A 16,392-nucleotide genomic window follows, 5' to 3' on the forward strand; every position below is an offset into this window, starting at 1 on the left:
TTTTATGCTTAATGTATTTTTCTGACTGGTTAGGTGAAGAGCAACAGCTCACTGGTCAAGGAGACAGCATGACCTCAAAGGCTGTGAAACAGGAAGCAGACAACAAGGACTATTTCATTGCTTTTGCCAGAGTGTTCAGCGGCGTGGTGAAAAGAGGGCAAAGAATCTTTGTTTTAGGACCAAAATATGATCCTGCTGAGTCTCTGCACAAGGTAAGAGGTGACTGTGAACTGTTGCAATAACTTGGGATTCTTTTGAGACACTGATGACTTAACTTCTTACACGTGTCTCACTCAAAAGAGAGAAAAAAAGTTCAAGTGCAAAATTCCAGAAAGTATCAAAGTAATTTAAGTAATTGTGCTAATAGCTGATTGCAAACTCATTATAAACCTTAACATTTCCAAAATAAAGTACAGTGTTGTATTAGCTAACCATAAATCCAGTATGTGTATATTTTGTTTTTAAAAAAGATGTGAAGGAAAAAGCAATTCTTTTAGGGAACAGAAGGTGCACAATAGCGTTGGGAAAACTGGAGTTAAATGTTTTGAGATTCTGATCAAAGAAGTTCATTACTTTTGAATTTACTTCAAAACATTTGTTTTTTTGGTGATAATGAAAGGTGAGGCAGAAGTAGTACACACCTAAAATTTGCCAAAGAAGGCATTATCTTTTTTTATCTTCTTGGTAACATTCACTTATTTGCCTCAAGCCTGGATTTTTGAGAGTGTACGTTGGTTTTTACCATCTAAGGTTTGAGATGGAAATGCTCTAGGTTGTATTTTTTAGCTTTGGAATGCAAGGAGGTTTTGTGGAAGAGGTTTTTATCCGAGCTAAGTGATAAATACCCAGATGCCGGTTTTGTGCTTTGTGTAGCTGTCATCCCAGTGCTCTGCCACAGATGATCTGCCAGCAGTCCCTCATATGACATGCTGTACATTGGAGAACCTCTACTTACTTATGGGAAGAGAGCTTGAAGATCTTGAGGAAGTACCTGCAGGAAATGTTCTGGGTAAGAACTAGGATTTAATTTCCTACAACCTGAATCCTTATGTCATCTAAAATACACTGAAATTGGTGTGATGTGATTAATAAATAAGAAAACTTAAATCCGTGAATATTTTTACGTATGTTGTATGTGCAAAAAAGGAAGGCAGTCCAATTAAGTTGGGATTTGTGTGCACTTTGAAGAGGAGAAAACTGGGGATTACATTAGCCTGTTATCTTCAGGTTGGATTATTGCCAGGGAAGCATTGCTGCCAGGAATTGCCAAAGGCAGTAGTAAATTCTCATATTTCATAAATTGCAAGGATTATTTATAATATTTTCCCAACAGTGGAAGTTCTTTAATGTGACATTTCTAGTGATGTGGATGAGTGTAGTTTTATTTATGGGTCTGTTTGAACTCTGGTGCTAAAAATTACTTTTTTTATGGCTGTGGCAATTTTGTCACTTTCTCCATGGACGAAGTTGTAAAAGTCAACCTAATCATTGAGTTATGTTCTTTTGTGCCAGATTCTGAGCTGCTTTGCTCTAGAATAAGTAGCATTCTTCACTGGTTTTGTCCTTTATTTGTCTCTTTTTTTTCATAACAAAAGTAATGTTAAGAATTTAGAAAGTGTAAACTCTAAAAATGACTTGGTTCTTTTTTTTCATTGTGTTAATGAAAATGCTTGAACTACAGCAAAATACAATAATATTTTCATGTGTACTGCCTGATTTTTAGAAATTTATGGTGTATATATATAGTTAATGAAAAATAGGTGTACCCTGTAAGGGTTGAAATTTTTTAATTTAGGCAGTTAACTGTGCTTTGTCTCCTTTATCATGGGCCTAGCATTCAGAACATAAGCAGCTGGTGAATTTATTTCATTTGGAAGCTTAATGTTTTAAAATTCTGAATTATACCTTACTGTAGTCTGATTGTAATTGACCATTTGCAGTATGAAAATGGTGAGTGAGTGTGCCTGAGTGTGTATATGAGTGAGTATCTGAAAATAGATGAAGTATATGGTCTGTGTACCTCAAAAAATGATTAAGAGTTTGGGGAAAAATAAAGAAACCCATCCCAAAACACTCTGCAGTAAAAATGAAAGGATGTGGTCTTCATACTTAGTAAATACTCCTGGAGCTGCTTCCTGCAGAGAAAAAATGTATTGTGAGGATTTTGTTATGTTTTTAGTGTTAAGAGTTGGACCAAATTTTAAGAAACCTTTTTGTAACCATCAGATTCTACCAGAAGTTGTTGGTAGTCAGGTGCTGAAGGCTGATCTTCAGTGGCATCTAACTTTTCCATAACGAAAAGCAGTTTACTTCAGTAATATGAGTTCTAAATGGTCATATTTAGAAGAATTCATTGGAATTTTAAGATCAGAATTGACAGTTAGCCAGACTGTGTTTGGTATTTCATCCTTTGTCATCACCTCACGGTAAAGTGATGACCCAAAGCAAGGTTTAATTTTTATGTTAAACATAGAAGCTCAAGTCTGTATTTGGATTTTTACATCTAATGTAATTTTAATGATTTTTTTTTTAGACTAAAAATCCTAAATGCCTTTCCTTTGTTTCTCCCATTTCCCTGTAAGGCTGCACTGTTGATTTACATAAATTCAATAAACAATTTAATGATTTGATGATGGTTTACCACACTCAGAAGAAAATGCAATGCATTTATATGAAAGGAATGTGTAACAATGGTGATGCAAGACTTTTATTATTCCAGTTAGTAACAGTGATTTCTGTTTGTAAGGCCATTTGTCTTCCAGCTTTAGAGCACACAGCAGTGATTTCTCTCCAGCCATATAAGGAAATTGCTTGTGGATTATATAGTAAATTAAGGAAGCTTTTCTGAAAGCTCTGTGGTTTCACTCTATAATTAAGTTATTGCCATAAGGAATACACAGTTAATCATGACTGCCTATTTCCACTTTAGACTCGTGATATAGATTTTTTTCAGATTTTTTCATCAGGGTTTGGGGTTTTTTTGCTAATATTTATACATTGTTTCTTGAAAGGAAGGATCTGCTTGTTACTAGTAAGCGGCCTTTTTATCCTTTATACTGGCTTATGCAAAGGTTTAATGACAAAGACCAGGCTTGATACAGAGGTTGTTTTACCAAAGACGGAAAGATTTAATCCCTTGTTCCTTCTGTTCAATTAATATTACCTTAAAATACTACTCTCCTTTTAACTGATGAAAATCTGAGATTGCAAAATATCCTGAATAGAAAGGGCAGTGAAGCGTAGCGTGTTTGAACTGCAGAGCTGTGACAAACAGAATTCCACAACATCGAGCTGGAAAGAGATACTATGTCCTTGTCTAATATGTGTGGCCATTCTGGAAAGCTTTGGGCAGTTATTTTCTGGTATTATTTTGAGTTCCTGGAAGTTAGGAGATACAAAATATTTTGTGTTGGTTAATTTGTGTTGGAAGTTTGCAGCTTGACTGTTCAGCCAAAAGTATTTGTCAAAAAGCTTTAAGCAGTATGTCATTTTCAAGTAATATGGCAAATACAAAATAGAACCCTTCCATAGAGCTGTTTGTTATTCAGAATTTTTCTTTGCAAACTTGTGACTACTGTGCATTTTTGTAGGCCTTGAGTAGGAGGTGAAATATGATTGAAAACAAAAAGTTCTTGGGGACCAAGGGTAATAAAGTCTTTGTAATAAATCTTCTTCTAAAAATTATTTGTCAGAATAGTCTATGGAAAGAATAAAATCCTTGTCTTAGACAAAAACACGCAGTTTGTAGAATCTGTAATTTAGCAGAACTGTTGATTTATCTGAGAACTAAAAAGGAGTGTATGAACAAAGTGCCCTCTGAGAAGAGAGTACTCTCTTATTTTTCACCTTTTTATTTGTCACCTTTTTCCCCACCAGCACCTCTGTGAGATGTCCTGTGCCAGCAGACAGGATATTTTACTTGTTAACTGGCACTGCAAGGCTGTTCTTTGTACTCCTTTGAATGAACAGAGACCTTGCAGGAGGAGAATTTAGTTACTGGAGCAGCAGATAAGGTTATACCAGATTAGGCATGTGCCCTCGGGTTCCAGATGGCTCTTGTATTGAGTTGAGGCTGCTGAATGAAGAACATGATAGTCAGTGGAATGGGCCATGAGGTATCTGCAGGTTTAATTTGGAAAAATGTTGGAGTACTGGTCCAAAAATAAATCGTGTGTCTTGTGCACTGTTTCAGGAATGGCTTATTTGTCCTCTGTCACGTCAGATGCCATTCCAAGGTGTGCAGCTGCTGAATTTGAACCTCCCTGTGGGCATCAGCCCTGACAGTTCTGGGAGTGAGATCCTGGTCTTGCCAGTGGTCCATCTGCATGGACCTGATTGTAGTGCTGGCTGTCTCTGGGTCATTCTGTCCTGACTTCAGGGCCATATCAGCTTCTGTACCAGCTTCACTTGGGCTGAGGCCTTATTATCTTAACAGAAACAGTGTTCTGCTTTGTGAATTCTAGCTAGGTATGCCAGAACCATGCTTAAATTCCAAATATAGATGTACTCTGTACTTGCAGACGTTAAGTGTGACAATTATGTGTGCCACCCAAATCCTTATGTCAAAATAAATTGATTTTTGATTCCAAGACATCTCAGGCACATTTTGTGCTTCCCTTTTGGAAGCTGTCTGAATACCCATTGGAAAGAAAAGTCCTGTATCGTAGACCTCGGACACAATATGTGCTGTTTGGACAGTACTGTCCTTCTGGAACTTTTAGGAGAGAAATGGTACTTAAATATTATATTCCAAAGACTGCTGGACTGATGTACATTCTCAGTGACACTATAATTAACACTGGCCTTTGTTTCCATAGTATCATCTATGCAAATAGCAAGCTACTCTAACTGTCCCATGCTCCTTAAAGGCTTGTCCTTCTTTCCTACAGCAAAAATACAACAGAAAAAGGAGCTTGATGTAGGCAATCATCTGGCTATCCAGAGGTTTCAGCTTCTTCAGTGAGAGTTACAGAAGCTTAGGTTCTTGCTGGGACACTCCCCTTGGGAGTATCAGTGGCACTGGAGGTTCCTGCTGCCCTGCAAACATCTCCAGAGGTGTTGGATTTGACAGGAGGTGAACCCTGGCTGTAGTGTGAAATCCACTGGTCTCTAATTTGATTATCATAGCTCTTCTTACTAGTGCTTGGTTTCTCTTCTAAAAGGGAAAATTAGAAGTGGTCCAGTTGGAATATATTAATTGGTTTAGTTTGGATGTTGTAGGTAAGTTCTTTTGTTTGCTGAGTAGTGTTAGATATTGTTTAACAAGCCGTAGAGACTGATAATGCAGGTACACAAATAGAAAAATTAACATTACCACAAACAATTCTTTTTTTTTTTTTTTTTTTTTTGTTAATGAGAGTTGTGGGGAAGCAGTATTTTTTAGGTCTTTCCATGAAAGAAAAAAATGTTGCTTGTTTACCAGGAGGCAAAACAAGAACTTAAATTGAAACAGTGTTGAAAGCCCCACAAAAGAGATTATTATATGCAAGTTCTAAATTATTTCAATTATGTTTCTAAGTTAAGAGTATTTAGTCTAAATTAAAACTGTCTCACACCAGTAAGTGTTTTGAACTATTAATAAGTCTGTATTATGGGGAATGCAAAAGGAAAAGGGGGATGGTTGATTTGCTTGTTCCTATGCAAGAATCTCTCTCCCCTTATGTATATAAATACATTTATTTATTTATTTATTTGTTTGTTTATTTGAACCAGTCAAAGAAAAAGTACAATTACAGGAGAAGCATCACTTTGTAGCAGTTGTTGTGAAATTCTTGTGGTTGAAGACTGTAAAAAGAACGGAGTGATCCCCAAAGTGACAAAGGAAAAATCATGAGGCAATATGTGAGGAAAAAGTAATCTGGGCTCATAAGTAAAGATTTAACAAGTGCATGCCCTCCAGATGCACAGAATAATAGCTTCATTTTTTTCTCCCTCACTTTTTAATAATTTTTCTTGTTGCTGCCCTCTAATTGGAGACAAAATGCTTTTTTGTTCTCTGCAAAAAAAGGGTTGTTGGAGGTAGTGTAAGAAAGTATTTAAAAAATAAGGGAAAAAGGTAGTGGATTTTGTGATCATATCATGCACAGTTGAAGGGCTTAGAATTCCCATACTGGATATTGATTACCATTTCTAAGTAATGTAAGCAAGTGCTGATGTAAAAACCAACACACATTTTTGAAAGCACTGGTTTAGGTAGTTGTGTAAGTGAGTAATCATGTGGGATTTTTTAAAAATTGGCTCAGTCTCATATTTTTCCTGAATGAATAATTGAAGGATCATTCAGTGATACATTTTTGTTAGTTGGAATAAAATTTATCTCAAGGCATGTTGTGCATGCCCACACACGAGTTCAGAATGGCATGCGTCTTAAGTCATTGATCTGTGTGCTGCTTTTTATCCACAAGTACCATAACAGTGGACTTGTGTTTGCTAGTGTACAAACCTAGATCCTAGAGCTGCCTATACAACTATTGAGGTGCTTTTTGTGTCTTGTTGAATACTGTTAAAAGAAAAGCTTTTCCCTTGACACTAGATTTGTAGTGCTTTAGTGCAGGGCTCGTAGGAGGCTGGATGATTTCCTGAATGTTTCCAAATGCAGTTTGCTATGTGAATATCAAGTGTTCCACCAAATTAGGAGCATTTGGTTTTTTAACTTACCAAGTTACATTGTTAAAAGCAGGAATCTAGAAGTCCCTCCTGTTGCCAGCTCACTGTCAGACTTCCTACATTTGACGCACTGTTGTGTACCTTGGTGTTTCCATTTCTAAAATGCTCATTTTCCCATACAGTGTTCTTTCATGTTTTAATTATTTATAAAGCACTTACAGGATTCTTGACATGGGAACAATGTGGCATAGGAAATGTGGGTGATGATGGATTCATACCTCTGTATTTTTTGGTACCTTTCTGAAGACAGGTGCCACAGAGCTGCAGTAGCATGTAGAGCTGGTGTGAAGGAGTACAGCTAACCTCATTACAAGGTGTCTAACAAGCATTTTATTCCTTAAGGACTTCATTGAACAATTTAGGAGCTTTTAATAAGCAGCCTCTGTTAAGAGCAAAGAGCAGCTGCGAGCAGCAGTGCCATTTTAAAGGCCCAGAATGGCTTTCTAGGCCTGATGCCAACTAGCAGGCATTACCACCTTCTGCGAGAGCACTAGGAACAGGCCTGCTGTTCACCAGCCTTGTATTTCTGTGCAAACATTTGGTGGGCTAATTTCTCTCTCTGAATCAGTAATGCGATTATTTGAAAAAAAAGAATAAAATAAATAAAATCGCCAGCTTGAAGTGATTCCAGCTGCATGGGCTGTCTCATCCCAGCCTGCTGTGGTTGGTGAACACAGGAGGGCAGTCTTCCTCCAGAATGTTACTGAAATTAGCCCAAAGTACTGAATGAAACAAAGAAAACTCAAACCTTTGTCTTCAGTTTTGGAATGCTTACACTTTTTATCTCTAACTGCCATCTTATAATGCCTATAAAATAACCTTGCCTTTTAAACCAGTTTTTAGTAATCCAGCACTGTTGAGGAAAAGGTATATAATTGAATGGATTTTGTTGTTGAATGACATTTAATCTCTGTGGACTGCTGCATTTACCTGACACCATAGTACTTACATTATTTTCCTACCCAGGTAGTGTTTTATTAGTAGTTAAATTGTTGAAAAAATTGAATATGTTCAAGTTGTTTCTTTGAGCTAAAGACATAATAGTTAATCTGTTGTTTGGCCTCTTTCAGGGCTGGAAACTGAAACCATTTTCTTTAACTCTATTTTAACCATAGTGGATTTAGTCCCTTTGCAGTTCCTGCTCTTTGCTGTGTGTGCTTCTAACAAGGCAGGTTGAGAAATTAGTATTGCTTAGAGAGCAACATAACATGACATGGTGCACAGCTGATGAGCTAGCACCAAATGAAATTAGAAGTTTATTTTGCTGATCATCTGCTGAGTTTCCTTTGCCCTGTTTGCCTCACCATTTAATGTGATTTATTTCGGGGGCTTTGAATTGACAAACTTTATTGCAAAAGAAATAAGTGATTCATTACCTTGTTTTCAAATCAATATCAAGATATCACTAGAGAGGAAAAAAGCATGCCATGTCTTAGGTCAGAGTTATAGCACTGACATGTGTCTTTATTAACTCAGCTAAATTTGGTTTTTTTGGAAGGATACTTTGAATGATTAAGAGTTTCCTTATAAAGCCTTTTTTGTTTTGAGGTTTTTTTGTGGATGTTTTTGGTTGGTTTTTGGTTGTTTTTTTTTTTTTTAGAATTTAAATTGCTTTTTGAGTAGCTGTATTTTTTCTGTTTTTCTGACTGTAGCTTATTAAGACTATAAAAGGAAATCATAAGTGTAGTAATTCTTTTTGAAGAAAAACACTTCTAAATTCTCTAGTGCTTCTGGAATGTTCTCTGCTCTAATTTTCATGATGAGATGATGAGATTTTAAAAATTTGTTTTGTCTTGCCACTGAAATACAAGGGGTTCTTTAATAATATTTAAAAAATTGAACTGTATAAGGCTATGTAAGCTAAAGTCATAATACATTCATCTACCCAAAAATGCTTGTAAATTTGCTCTGGACCCCTGCTGGATTATAGTGTGAAAAAATGCAAATGATTAAGTTTTTGAGGAAAGGAGAGACTGCAATGAAACATTCTATGTCAGCTTTATAGCAGCTCTTAGTTTCTATAATCTGTAAAATCTGAGCTTTTGTGTGAATGGAAATTAGATTTCTATATAATCTCCTAAATGCGAGGTAAGCTCCTGATTCTGTGGGGTTTGTCTGCAGACAGCTACTTGCTGATGCTTGAGGTTTCCCAAATAATACCAGAAGGAAAACTGCCCAGACTTGTCGGTGTTGGTTGTTGCTACTTGTGTGCCTGTGGGCAGCAGTGGGACTAACAAGAATCGAGACAATTTCATACCACTGCTGCTTGAAGGAGCTCAGAGCACAGCAGAAGGCACATGCTCTGCAGCTACTTAATATAAACATCTAGAAATAGAGTGGGCAGAGGGTCTGAGGTGCAGGCAGTTGGCTGTTTATCACCCCAGTGTTTATTGCAAAAAGAAGTGATTCTTGGCCATGAGACTTCACATTTGTCCAATGCTTGTTACCACACTGCTATCCATTGTTCAGAATTCAGGGCCAGTGTTAGAGGGGCCTGGCTCCTCTTGTGTCAGAGTGGACAATTGACTTCTGTAGTCATTGCCCCTGGGCAGGTGTTACTCAGCCTTTCAGTAGCTAACTGTGGGTTTAGGTCTCAGATACTACCTGGCTTATCTCCAAAATCTCCAAATCTTCTGTGAGTGGTTGGATGGGTGTAATTTTGCAAGTCTCTTTAAAATGAAAAGACGGGGATTTCCCCCAGTGTTTCACACTTACTGTCTTTAAGGCAGCATCAATGTACTATTTTTAGTCTCTCCCTATATGAAAGTGCATGTATAAATAAAGGGAGAAGTTATCTACAGAAATAGCCATATTTATTACTTGGCTAATGAACCTCTTTTCCAATACTGTATGAATAGAAGAAGTTAAAGTAGTTACTATCATCAGCGTAAAATGGTAATAGAAACCTTAAGGTGAAGTTTTGAGGTTATTTGCTGAGCTCACATCTATAATGTTGCATTTGGGATTTTTTTACAGCATACTGAGATGCCTCAGTGATGATTTGGGGAAATGACCTCATGTTTTCATTTGAAGAGCCTGAATGCTATGCCCTCCCTCAGTCTGCTTATAAAATTACTTGGAGCATGTTTGTTTTGTTTTTGGTGTGTTGTATTTTTTTAAAGCCAGTATCCTCTTTAAAACTAGAATGTCAGCATTTTTTAGTAGGTGTCTGTAGTGTAGCTGTTTGCTCCCTCTTTTCCTCTGATGTGGTTCTAAGGGAAACCATCTAACTTGCCTTGGTGGGTGAAAAATCTCTAGAGACTTTAGTGTCCATTACTAAATGAGGATCTATAACAGAGGAACCACAGTGACTTCAGTTTTGTACTCAAAGTTATGAGCATTCCATTTCTAAGAAAATCCTGCCTGTTAGTGCAGCTATGAAATGCTGTATTGAGGAAGTGGGAAACAACAGTCCAGGGATGAACTTGGGACATCAGGGCATTGGAGTAAATGTCCAAGAGATTCAGCAAACAGGCCTCGTTTGAGGAGTTAGTGTTTGAGGTTCAGTTTTCATCAGAGGTGTAAATTATCTGATTTAACAAGGCTCTGTATTTAGACTATATAAATGAACCTTTTATCCCCCTGTACAAAATGGCATTAGGCTTTTCTTCCTTCTGAATTAAACATGCTAGAGAATTGCCTTTGCAGAAGTTGTTGCTGTAGAGCTCAAACTTTCAGAAACCTGTTGTAAAGGAACATTTCCTTTATTTAATGTGACCATGAGTGTTTTAAAATTCAAACTGAGAATGTTCAGTGTCATTTCAGAAATAGGTGCAAAATAATTGCTTTAAGTACAAATGAGTTTGAAAACATACGCCTTTCTGCATGTAAATTCATGTATAGTAATTCAGACATGAAAAAGACACCATAAATCAAATCTGTTTAGGAATGTGTCCAGTTACCAATGCAGAAGAGAAGTTGTATTCTAAAAGGATATTGGGTTTTTTATGGATGTTATTTATGGAAAATGCATCTCTCTTGCTACTGTGATAGTATACATGAATCAAATACTGACATCTTTGAAAAGGTGTGTGTACTTTTAATCATCTGGCTTTTCCTTTAGCTGTTTTTCTCAGATAAAGTTCAACTTCTATCTGATGAATTAAGTTGCAGCTTCATTGCAAAGGTAGTCACTTCGTCTACAAAAAGGTGTGAAATGTAGGCATTTGTCAGAGTATCAAGTTACAGTATACTTGAGGGCAGGTAACTAAATAAAAATGTAACTGGAATGCTGCCTCAGGTGTCACTTAGGCTGGACTTTTACTCAAGTGTGCAATTGCAAAGACACTGAAGAGTGTAAAAATGACATTAAATCATAAAGTTATCCATGTGGATAATCACTGTTTTCTGTATCATAGAGATGTATTGTGTATAGTATGTGTGTGCAGTTCTGTCCTAACACAGCTTCTCTCTTGCCAGGCCTCAAATACAGTTCTGCTTCTTTATCCTTTTGCAGTCTCAGGCAGGACACCGTGCTTTTCCCAACACAACCTAAATAACACAAATAATCACATTAATGATAGAAAAGATTTTCATTCCTGATGTTTATCAGTGCTGAAATATACTGTGTATAACACTGGGGGCAGGGGAGGAGAAACTTGGATCTAGAAATTAATTTAGTTGTCTCAAAATGTCATCCTCTCTGTGCCCTGATGGAGGCAGTGAATAAGTGATGGATAAACGTGGTTTTTCTAGGCAGTGTAGGCTTTGTTGGTTAAATCTAGTTTGTTACTACTTTTGCAGAGTTCTTCTCTTCTGAGTATTTTCTTTTAAATCTTTCCTTTTTCTGCTTTAGTACCTCAGGAAGTTGTTCTCTTTATATGTGTTTTTTAGCAATAAAAAATTTACAATTGTCCTGAATATCTAATCTTCTCTCTTTCTGTACAAACTTTTCTCTAAGGTTCTGCAAAATGGAAGCACCTTTATGTGGCTTTGATTGAATAAGGGTTTTTCCCATCTTTAAACAAGTATCCTGTGAACAAAACAGTTCTAAAGAACAAATTTAGTGGTCTTCTGGTTTTCACTCAGTTTGTTTATTATAGCATGAATATATACAACTGTCTGATAAGGATTGTATTTTAGTTGAATATCAAATATCTCAATATTCAGAGCATCTGAGTTATGAGGATGATTCCTTGAAAAATTAGGGTAGTTAGAGAATTGTCATGTAATTGTCCATGTTTCTTTACAGGAACTGGCTATAGGAACCAGTTAACTTGTTTTATCCTTGAACTGTTTGCTTACTCCCATTTAATGTGAAGCCAGAGGACACTGTTTTTCATACAATACAAAAAGTGCTGCTATTTCCACTTCGGGTGAAGATCTCATACAGATTCACAGCACTGTCAGCGTAGTGAAAACTTCGGATTATGGTTTTTAATGTGCATTTCTTCATGCAGAAAATCTACAAATGTTTTGACTCTAAATTAAATTAATCTCACAGAGTAGTCTGAGAGCCAAAAATCTGCAATCAGCGTGGTTCTTACGTATTAGCTCAACTTGGAAATTTGTAGGTTTCAGAGGCAGTGTAGTGTTAAGCAAAGGCACTACCATGAAAACATCTTGTTCGGCTTCTTTTTTTTTGACACTTTCTTTGTCCTGAGAGCAGCTACTGCTTTATATGAAAAAGAGCTTCTCTGTGGATGTTTCTTTAACTTTCATAGCTACACTAATTGCTTTCTGCTCAGAGTAATAGCCGGACTGCAGAAATTAGGCTGGACCTCCCTCAGCTGTCTTTGGAGTGTTAAGGTGGCTCTGAAATCGACCCTTTTCCCCCTAAGCTCCCCAGCCCAAATCTTAGTGTTAACCTCTTGTTTTCCCTTTCTATTCGACCTTTCTCTCTGTATTTCTGTTATTCTACCTCTACTTTTAATTTGTATTACCTTAGTTATCCCATGTCAATAAAGTAAGAGTATATGAGAATATTTTAGTTAACCACAGCCTAAGTAAACGCTGAAGCTCTTCTTTTAACTGGCACTGTTTATGCAAAACCACTAATCTGTGAGGGCAATTTACTTGAATGTGTTCTAAATTCCTGCTGGAGCACTTCCTAATGTTAGCCAGGCCTCTGTGTAAGGGGGAGAGGAGCAGAATACCTGCTTTCACACCTGCCTGTGGAGAAGTGTTCCTCTTATTGTGTAGTAGACCAGGTGCGTGTAATACACAGCATCCTTCCAGTGAATACCATCTGTGGCTGTGAAATGCCTCTACTTCTACATTTGAACTAGCCACAAAAGCCTTCATTTATTCCTTCCATTGTCTGTTGTTACCAAAGCTTCTTCAAGGAGTTCAGAAAAAGCAGTGAGGGATTGCATGGAGGGCATGGGAGTCTGAGTGGGGAAGACCAGTTTGGAATCATTTTTGCACATAACCCCACTGAAAGAACGTGATTCACAGGGAATCACAATCCTGTGCAGCAAACGGGAAGGTTAAAAAGTCAAGAGACTGTTAATAAAGGCTGTGTTTTAGTGACTAATTTTCTAAATATTTTCTCGAAATTTTGATGTTTCATGTCTCAGATTAAATTTCAGAAGTGTTGTGAGGGTTGTTTGGCCTGTGTCAGGCTGTGAGTCATGGAGCTGGCTTTGTCTGGGCTATGAACTGTGGGGGGGACTTAAGGCAGAGCTATATTTAGGAGTATCAACTGATGTCAAACTGTGGAGCACTGCTAAACAACAGTGTTAAAGGGGCAGCACTGGATAGTTTAGGCTCAAAGTTCAGATTGTTTGTAGTGCTTTTTTATTTTGTAAATAATTGGAAAAGCTGATATTTACTAGAAGTATTCTGCAATTCGCAAACCAAGCAGTGTGTGTTTCAACTCCTTTTGTATTTAGCTAGTAAAAATTATTGTAATTTCATTGTCAAAACGGTATGATTTGAAAATAACAAGCCTAGATAGTACTTCTAGTTTTACTTGTTTGAGAATCTGAATGGGTAAGAATGCTATTTATAAAGAATTAATTCCAGTCATAGATAGGCAAGAAATAATGTTCGAGGGGCTGTTAATGTTGAGTTTGTCTTAGGATGCAGAACACCTGCTCACCTTACTTGATTGTATTTTGAAATTTTGTCATTAAGGCCTGGAACCAAATTTAGATACCTTTTTGCATCTAATTAAGACTAAAAGAAGTTTCTAAACTTTCTTGCTCCCTACTACCTAATTCCCTCCAGTGAGGTCTGTTATGTATAGGGGCAAAATTCAAGAGTGGTTTTTAAAAATGAAAAGCTCCATTTTCCAAGGCTGCTCCTCTGTCATGACTGTTATGGACTGTAGATAATGATTTTGTGGGGTTTTACATTTGGTTACCTTCCTTTGAGCGTGCATGTTTTGATAGATAATTCACCTAATTTGGTACTGAGAATTTTGTGTTGCAATCTTTGCTTCTGGTCCTGTCTGTGTGAAAACAGAGTTTGCAGCAGGAAAACTGCAGTGAGTGTAAGAACCGCAGCTGTGATGTGAGCCAAAGTTTTTCTGGATAGAATAGAGGTAATTTCTGTTATCCCAATAAATTTGAAGTCAGGAAGTTTTTCTAAGACACTCGATGTTGGTTTAAGTGCATTATTATTGTCTTGAATGTAGGCAGACTGTGCCAAGACAATGTACTGGTGGGAAGATAGAAAAACTCCGCTCTGAATGTGTAAGTTTTACAGTTAAGTTAATGTATGGGGCATAATGTCAGTCTATCTGTTACTGACATTTTAAGCTTCAGTGGAGTGCCAGCTTTGACACAGATCTGTTTCAGTGACTAATTGGATTTGTGAAACATAATATTGAGCAACAAATACTCACCCAAAGACTTGATGTTTTCCAAGTGTCATATGTTAAGATTTGTACAAATCATGCTTTATGCAATGTTGAAGTATTGGGTCACCAACCGGTGTGAGTTGCACGGCTGTGAACCAGTTACTGTAAATGAGAATGCCACCCACTGGCAGTTCTTGTTCCATCAGTTATTGCGCTTACACAGAGATATTTAGACCCATTTCCCACTCTTTAGCCTGCTGGAGCTGATGAGGACTAGGTAGTGGAAAGCACACATGATTGAGAAGCTCTCAAAATGGGATATAAAATGTCTAGAATCCTGATGGTTGTATTTTTCGGAGCTTTTGCACAAAAGACTAATTGTTTCGTGATGTTCAAAAGAAAGTCCTCTGAGCAGTGTTACTAACAAAGCCTGGATTCCTGTGGACTGATGTCCTTAAAATCCTCAGCTCCCCTCTCTGCTGCGCCTCCCCTCTCCCGCAGTTGTGTCCCAGTTGGCCGGCCGGGATGCGTGTGCTGGTCGCCAGGCAGCTGCTTCCAGCCAGGACATATAATGATCGTGTTTTGCCTGCCCTTTCTTCGGTGAGCTCACCAATTTTGGTCTCCCTTCAGTACTTAGCCATTGATTTTACATAACTTGTGGAAACTTAATTACACCTGAACCCTCCCCTCTCTCTTGCTGGTGAACTTCGTGGAAGTTGACAACGTGTTTAAAAGTTGTTGAGGGGAGCCTGTGTGATTACAGGAGTTGCGTTTACTTTGGAAAAGGGACTAAAAGCATACTCCATTTTTACCAGATTCTTTTGTGTCCGCAATCCCATCAGGAAGTATGACATACTGTATTGAAAGCCTTGCCTCTTGACCAAAAAGAGTCATTTCAGTGCTCAGGCATTTTTAGCAGAAATGCCTCTCATTTTTAGTAAAAAAGGTTTATCTGTCTGGAACTCTTCCAAAGCGTTTAAAGCTGATGCAGACGTTTAGAGCAGTGGCAAATGGCCACGTTACTTCTGCTCAGAAAAGCAGCTGGCTTTTTTTTTTTTTGTGTGTGTGTTTTAAGGTTTTGCTTGGTCTTGGAGCAGCAGCCGAGCCACTGCTGTTGCCTGTGGGTGACACTCGATACCTCATCTGTGGGCTCTGCTGCTTAGGCAGCACAATGTCAGCCAGCCTGGCCTCCTTTGGGAGGGCAACAGAGGTGGGGCATGGAGACCAATTAACTTTTTTCACAACCTAGAGGTGTTAGCTGCCCCCTCTACATGGATGGGAAAGGGGGAAAAGGTCTCTTAACTAGTTTTAGGAGATGCTGGTTGTTAAACCTGGTCTTCTGGTTGGTGTCATCACGCCACTGAGGTTTCACTAGGATTAATATGGTGAATTGCCTGTTCTTGGACAAAACGTCAGCAGGAGCCTCTTAATGCGTTGATAGAGGGAGTGAAAATTGGGTGAGAGGAAAAATTGGTTTTTATTAGATTAGTTTTACACTGTTTATTTAGCATCCTGAATTGTCTCACCCAGAGTCTGACAAATGCTGGTGCTGGGGGGCCAGAAGTGGGGACAAGCTTGTTCTTTTGGGGGGCAGCTGGCTGTAGATCAGCCCAGCTGTATTTGAGATGGTGTTCTCAGACTGCCTTTTGGGGTGGGGTCTCTTTTGCTTTTATCCTCTAATGCAGATGAAGTAGACACTGACTATGGTTATTCCTGTAGAAAAGGGAATTAAAACACTAAGGGTTTTCCAGATGTGGAGGTGTTAAAGCTCCAAGCTCCCTCCCTGGTATCTTCTGTCAGTGTGAGGCTCATGCTTGTTTGCAGCAAATGAAGAGAGCGGTGTTGGGGATGTTCTCAATGCATATAGACTCATGTGAGGTCAATAAAATTAAATCTTATTAGTTGTTTTGTTGGCTTTTGGGTTTTTTTTTTTTTTGCAACAACACATTAAAAATCATGATTGGTTCTATTTAATTTCTTTA

General features: G+C 37.8%; 1 protein-coding gene across 2 annotated transcripts in view; it reads left to right on the plus strand.

Moving 5' to 3' along the window:
- Positions 1 to 16,392, plus strand: part of EFL1 (elongation factor like GTPase 1) — a 65,095-nt gene that overhangs the window by 18,832 nt on the left and 29,871 nt on the right. For both annotated transcript variants that reach the window (XM_039557709.1, XM_039557710.1), the window contains exons 14-15: positions 34 to 212; positions 874 to 1,009. In XM_039557709.1, the coding sequence (XP_039413643.1) occupies positions 34 to 212; positions 874 to 1,009 (315 nt within the window). The remainder of the gene's footprint in view (positions 1 to 33; positions 213 to 873; positions 1,010 to 16,392) is intronic.

This window comes from Corvus cornix, chromosome 10 (genome assembly GCF_000738735.6).
Source record: "Corvus cornix cornix isolate S_Up_H32 chromosome 10, ASM73873v5, whole genome shotgun sequence".
NCBI classification, from domain to species: Eukaryota; Metazoa; Chordata; class Aves; order Passeriformes; family Corvidae; genus Corvus; species Corvus cornix.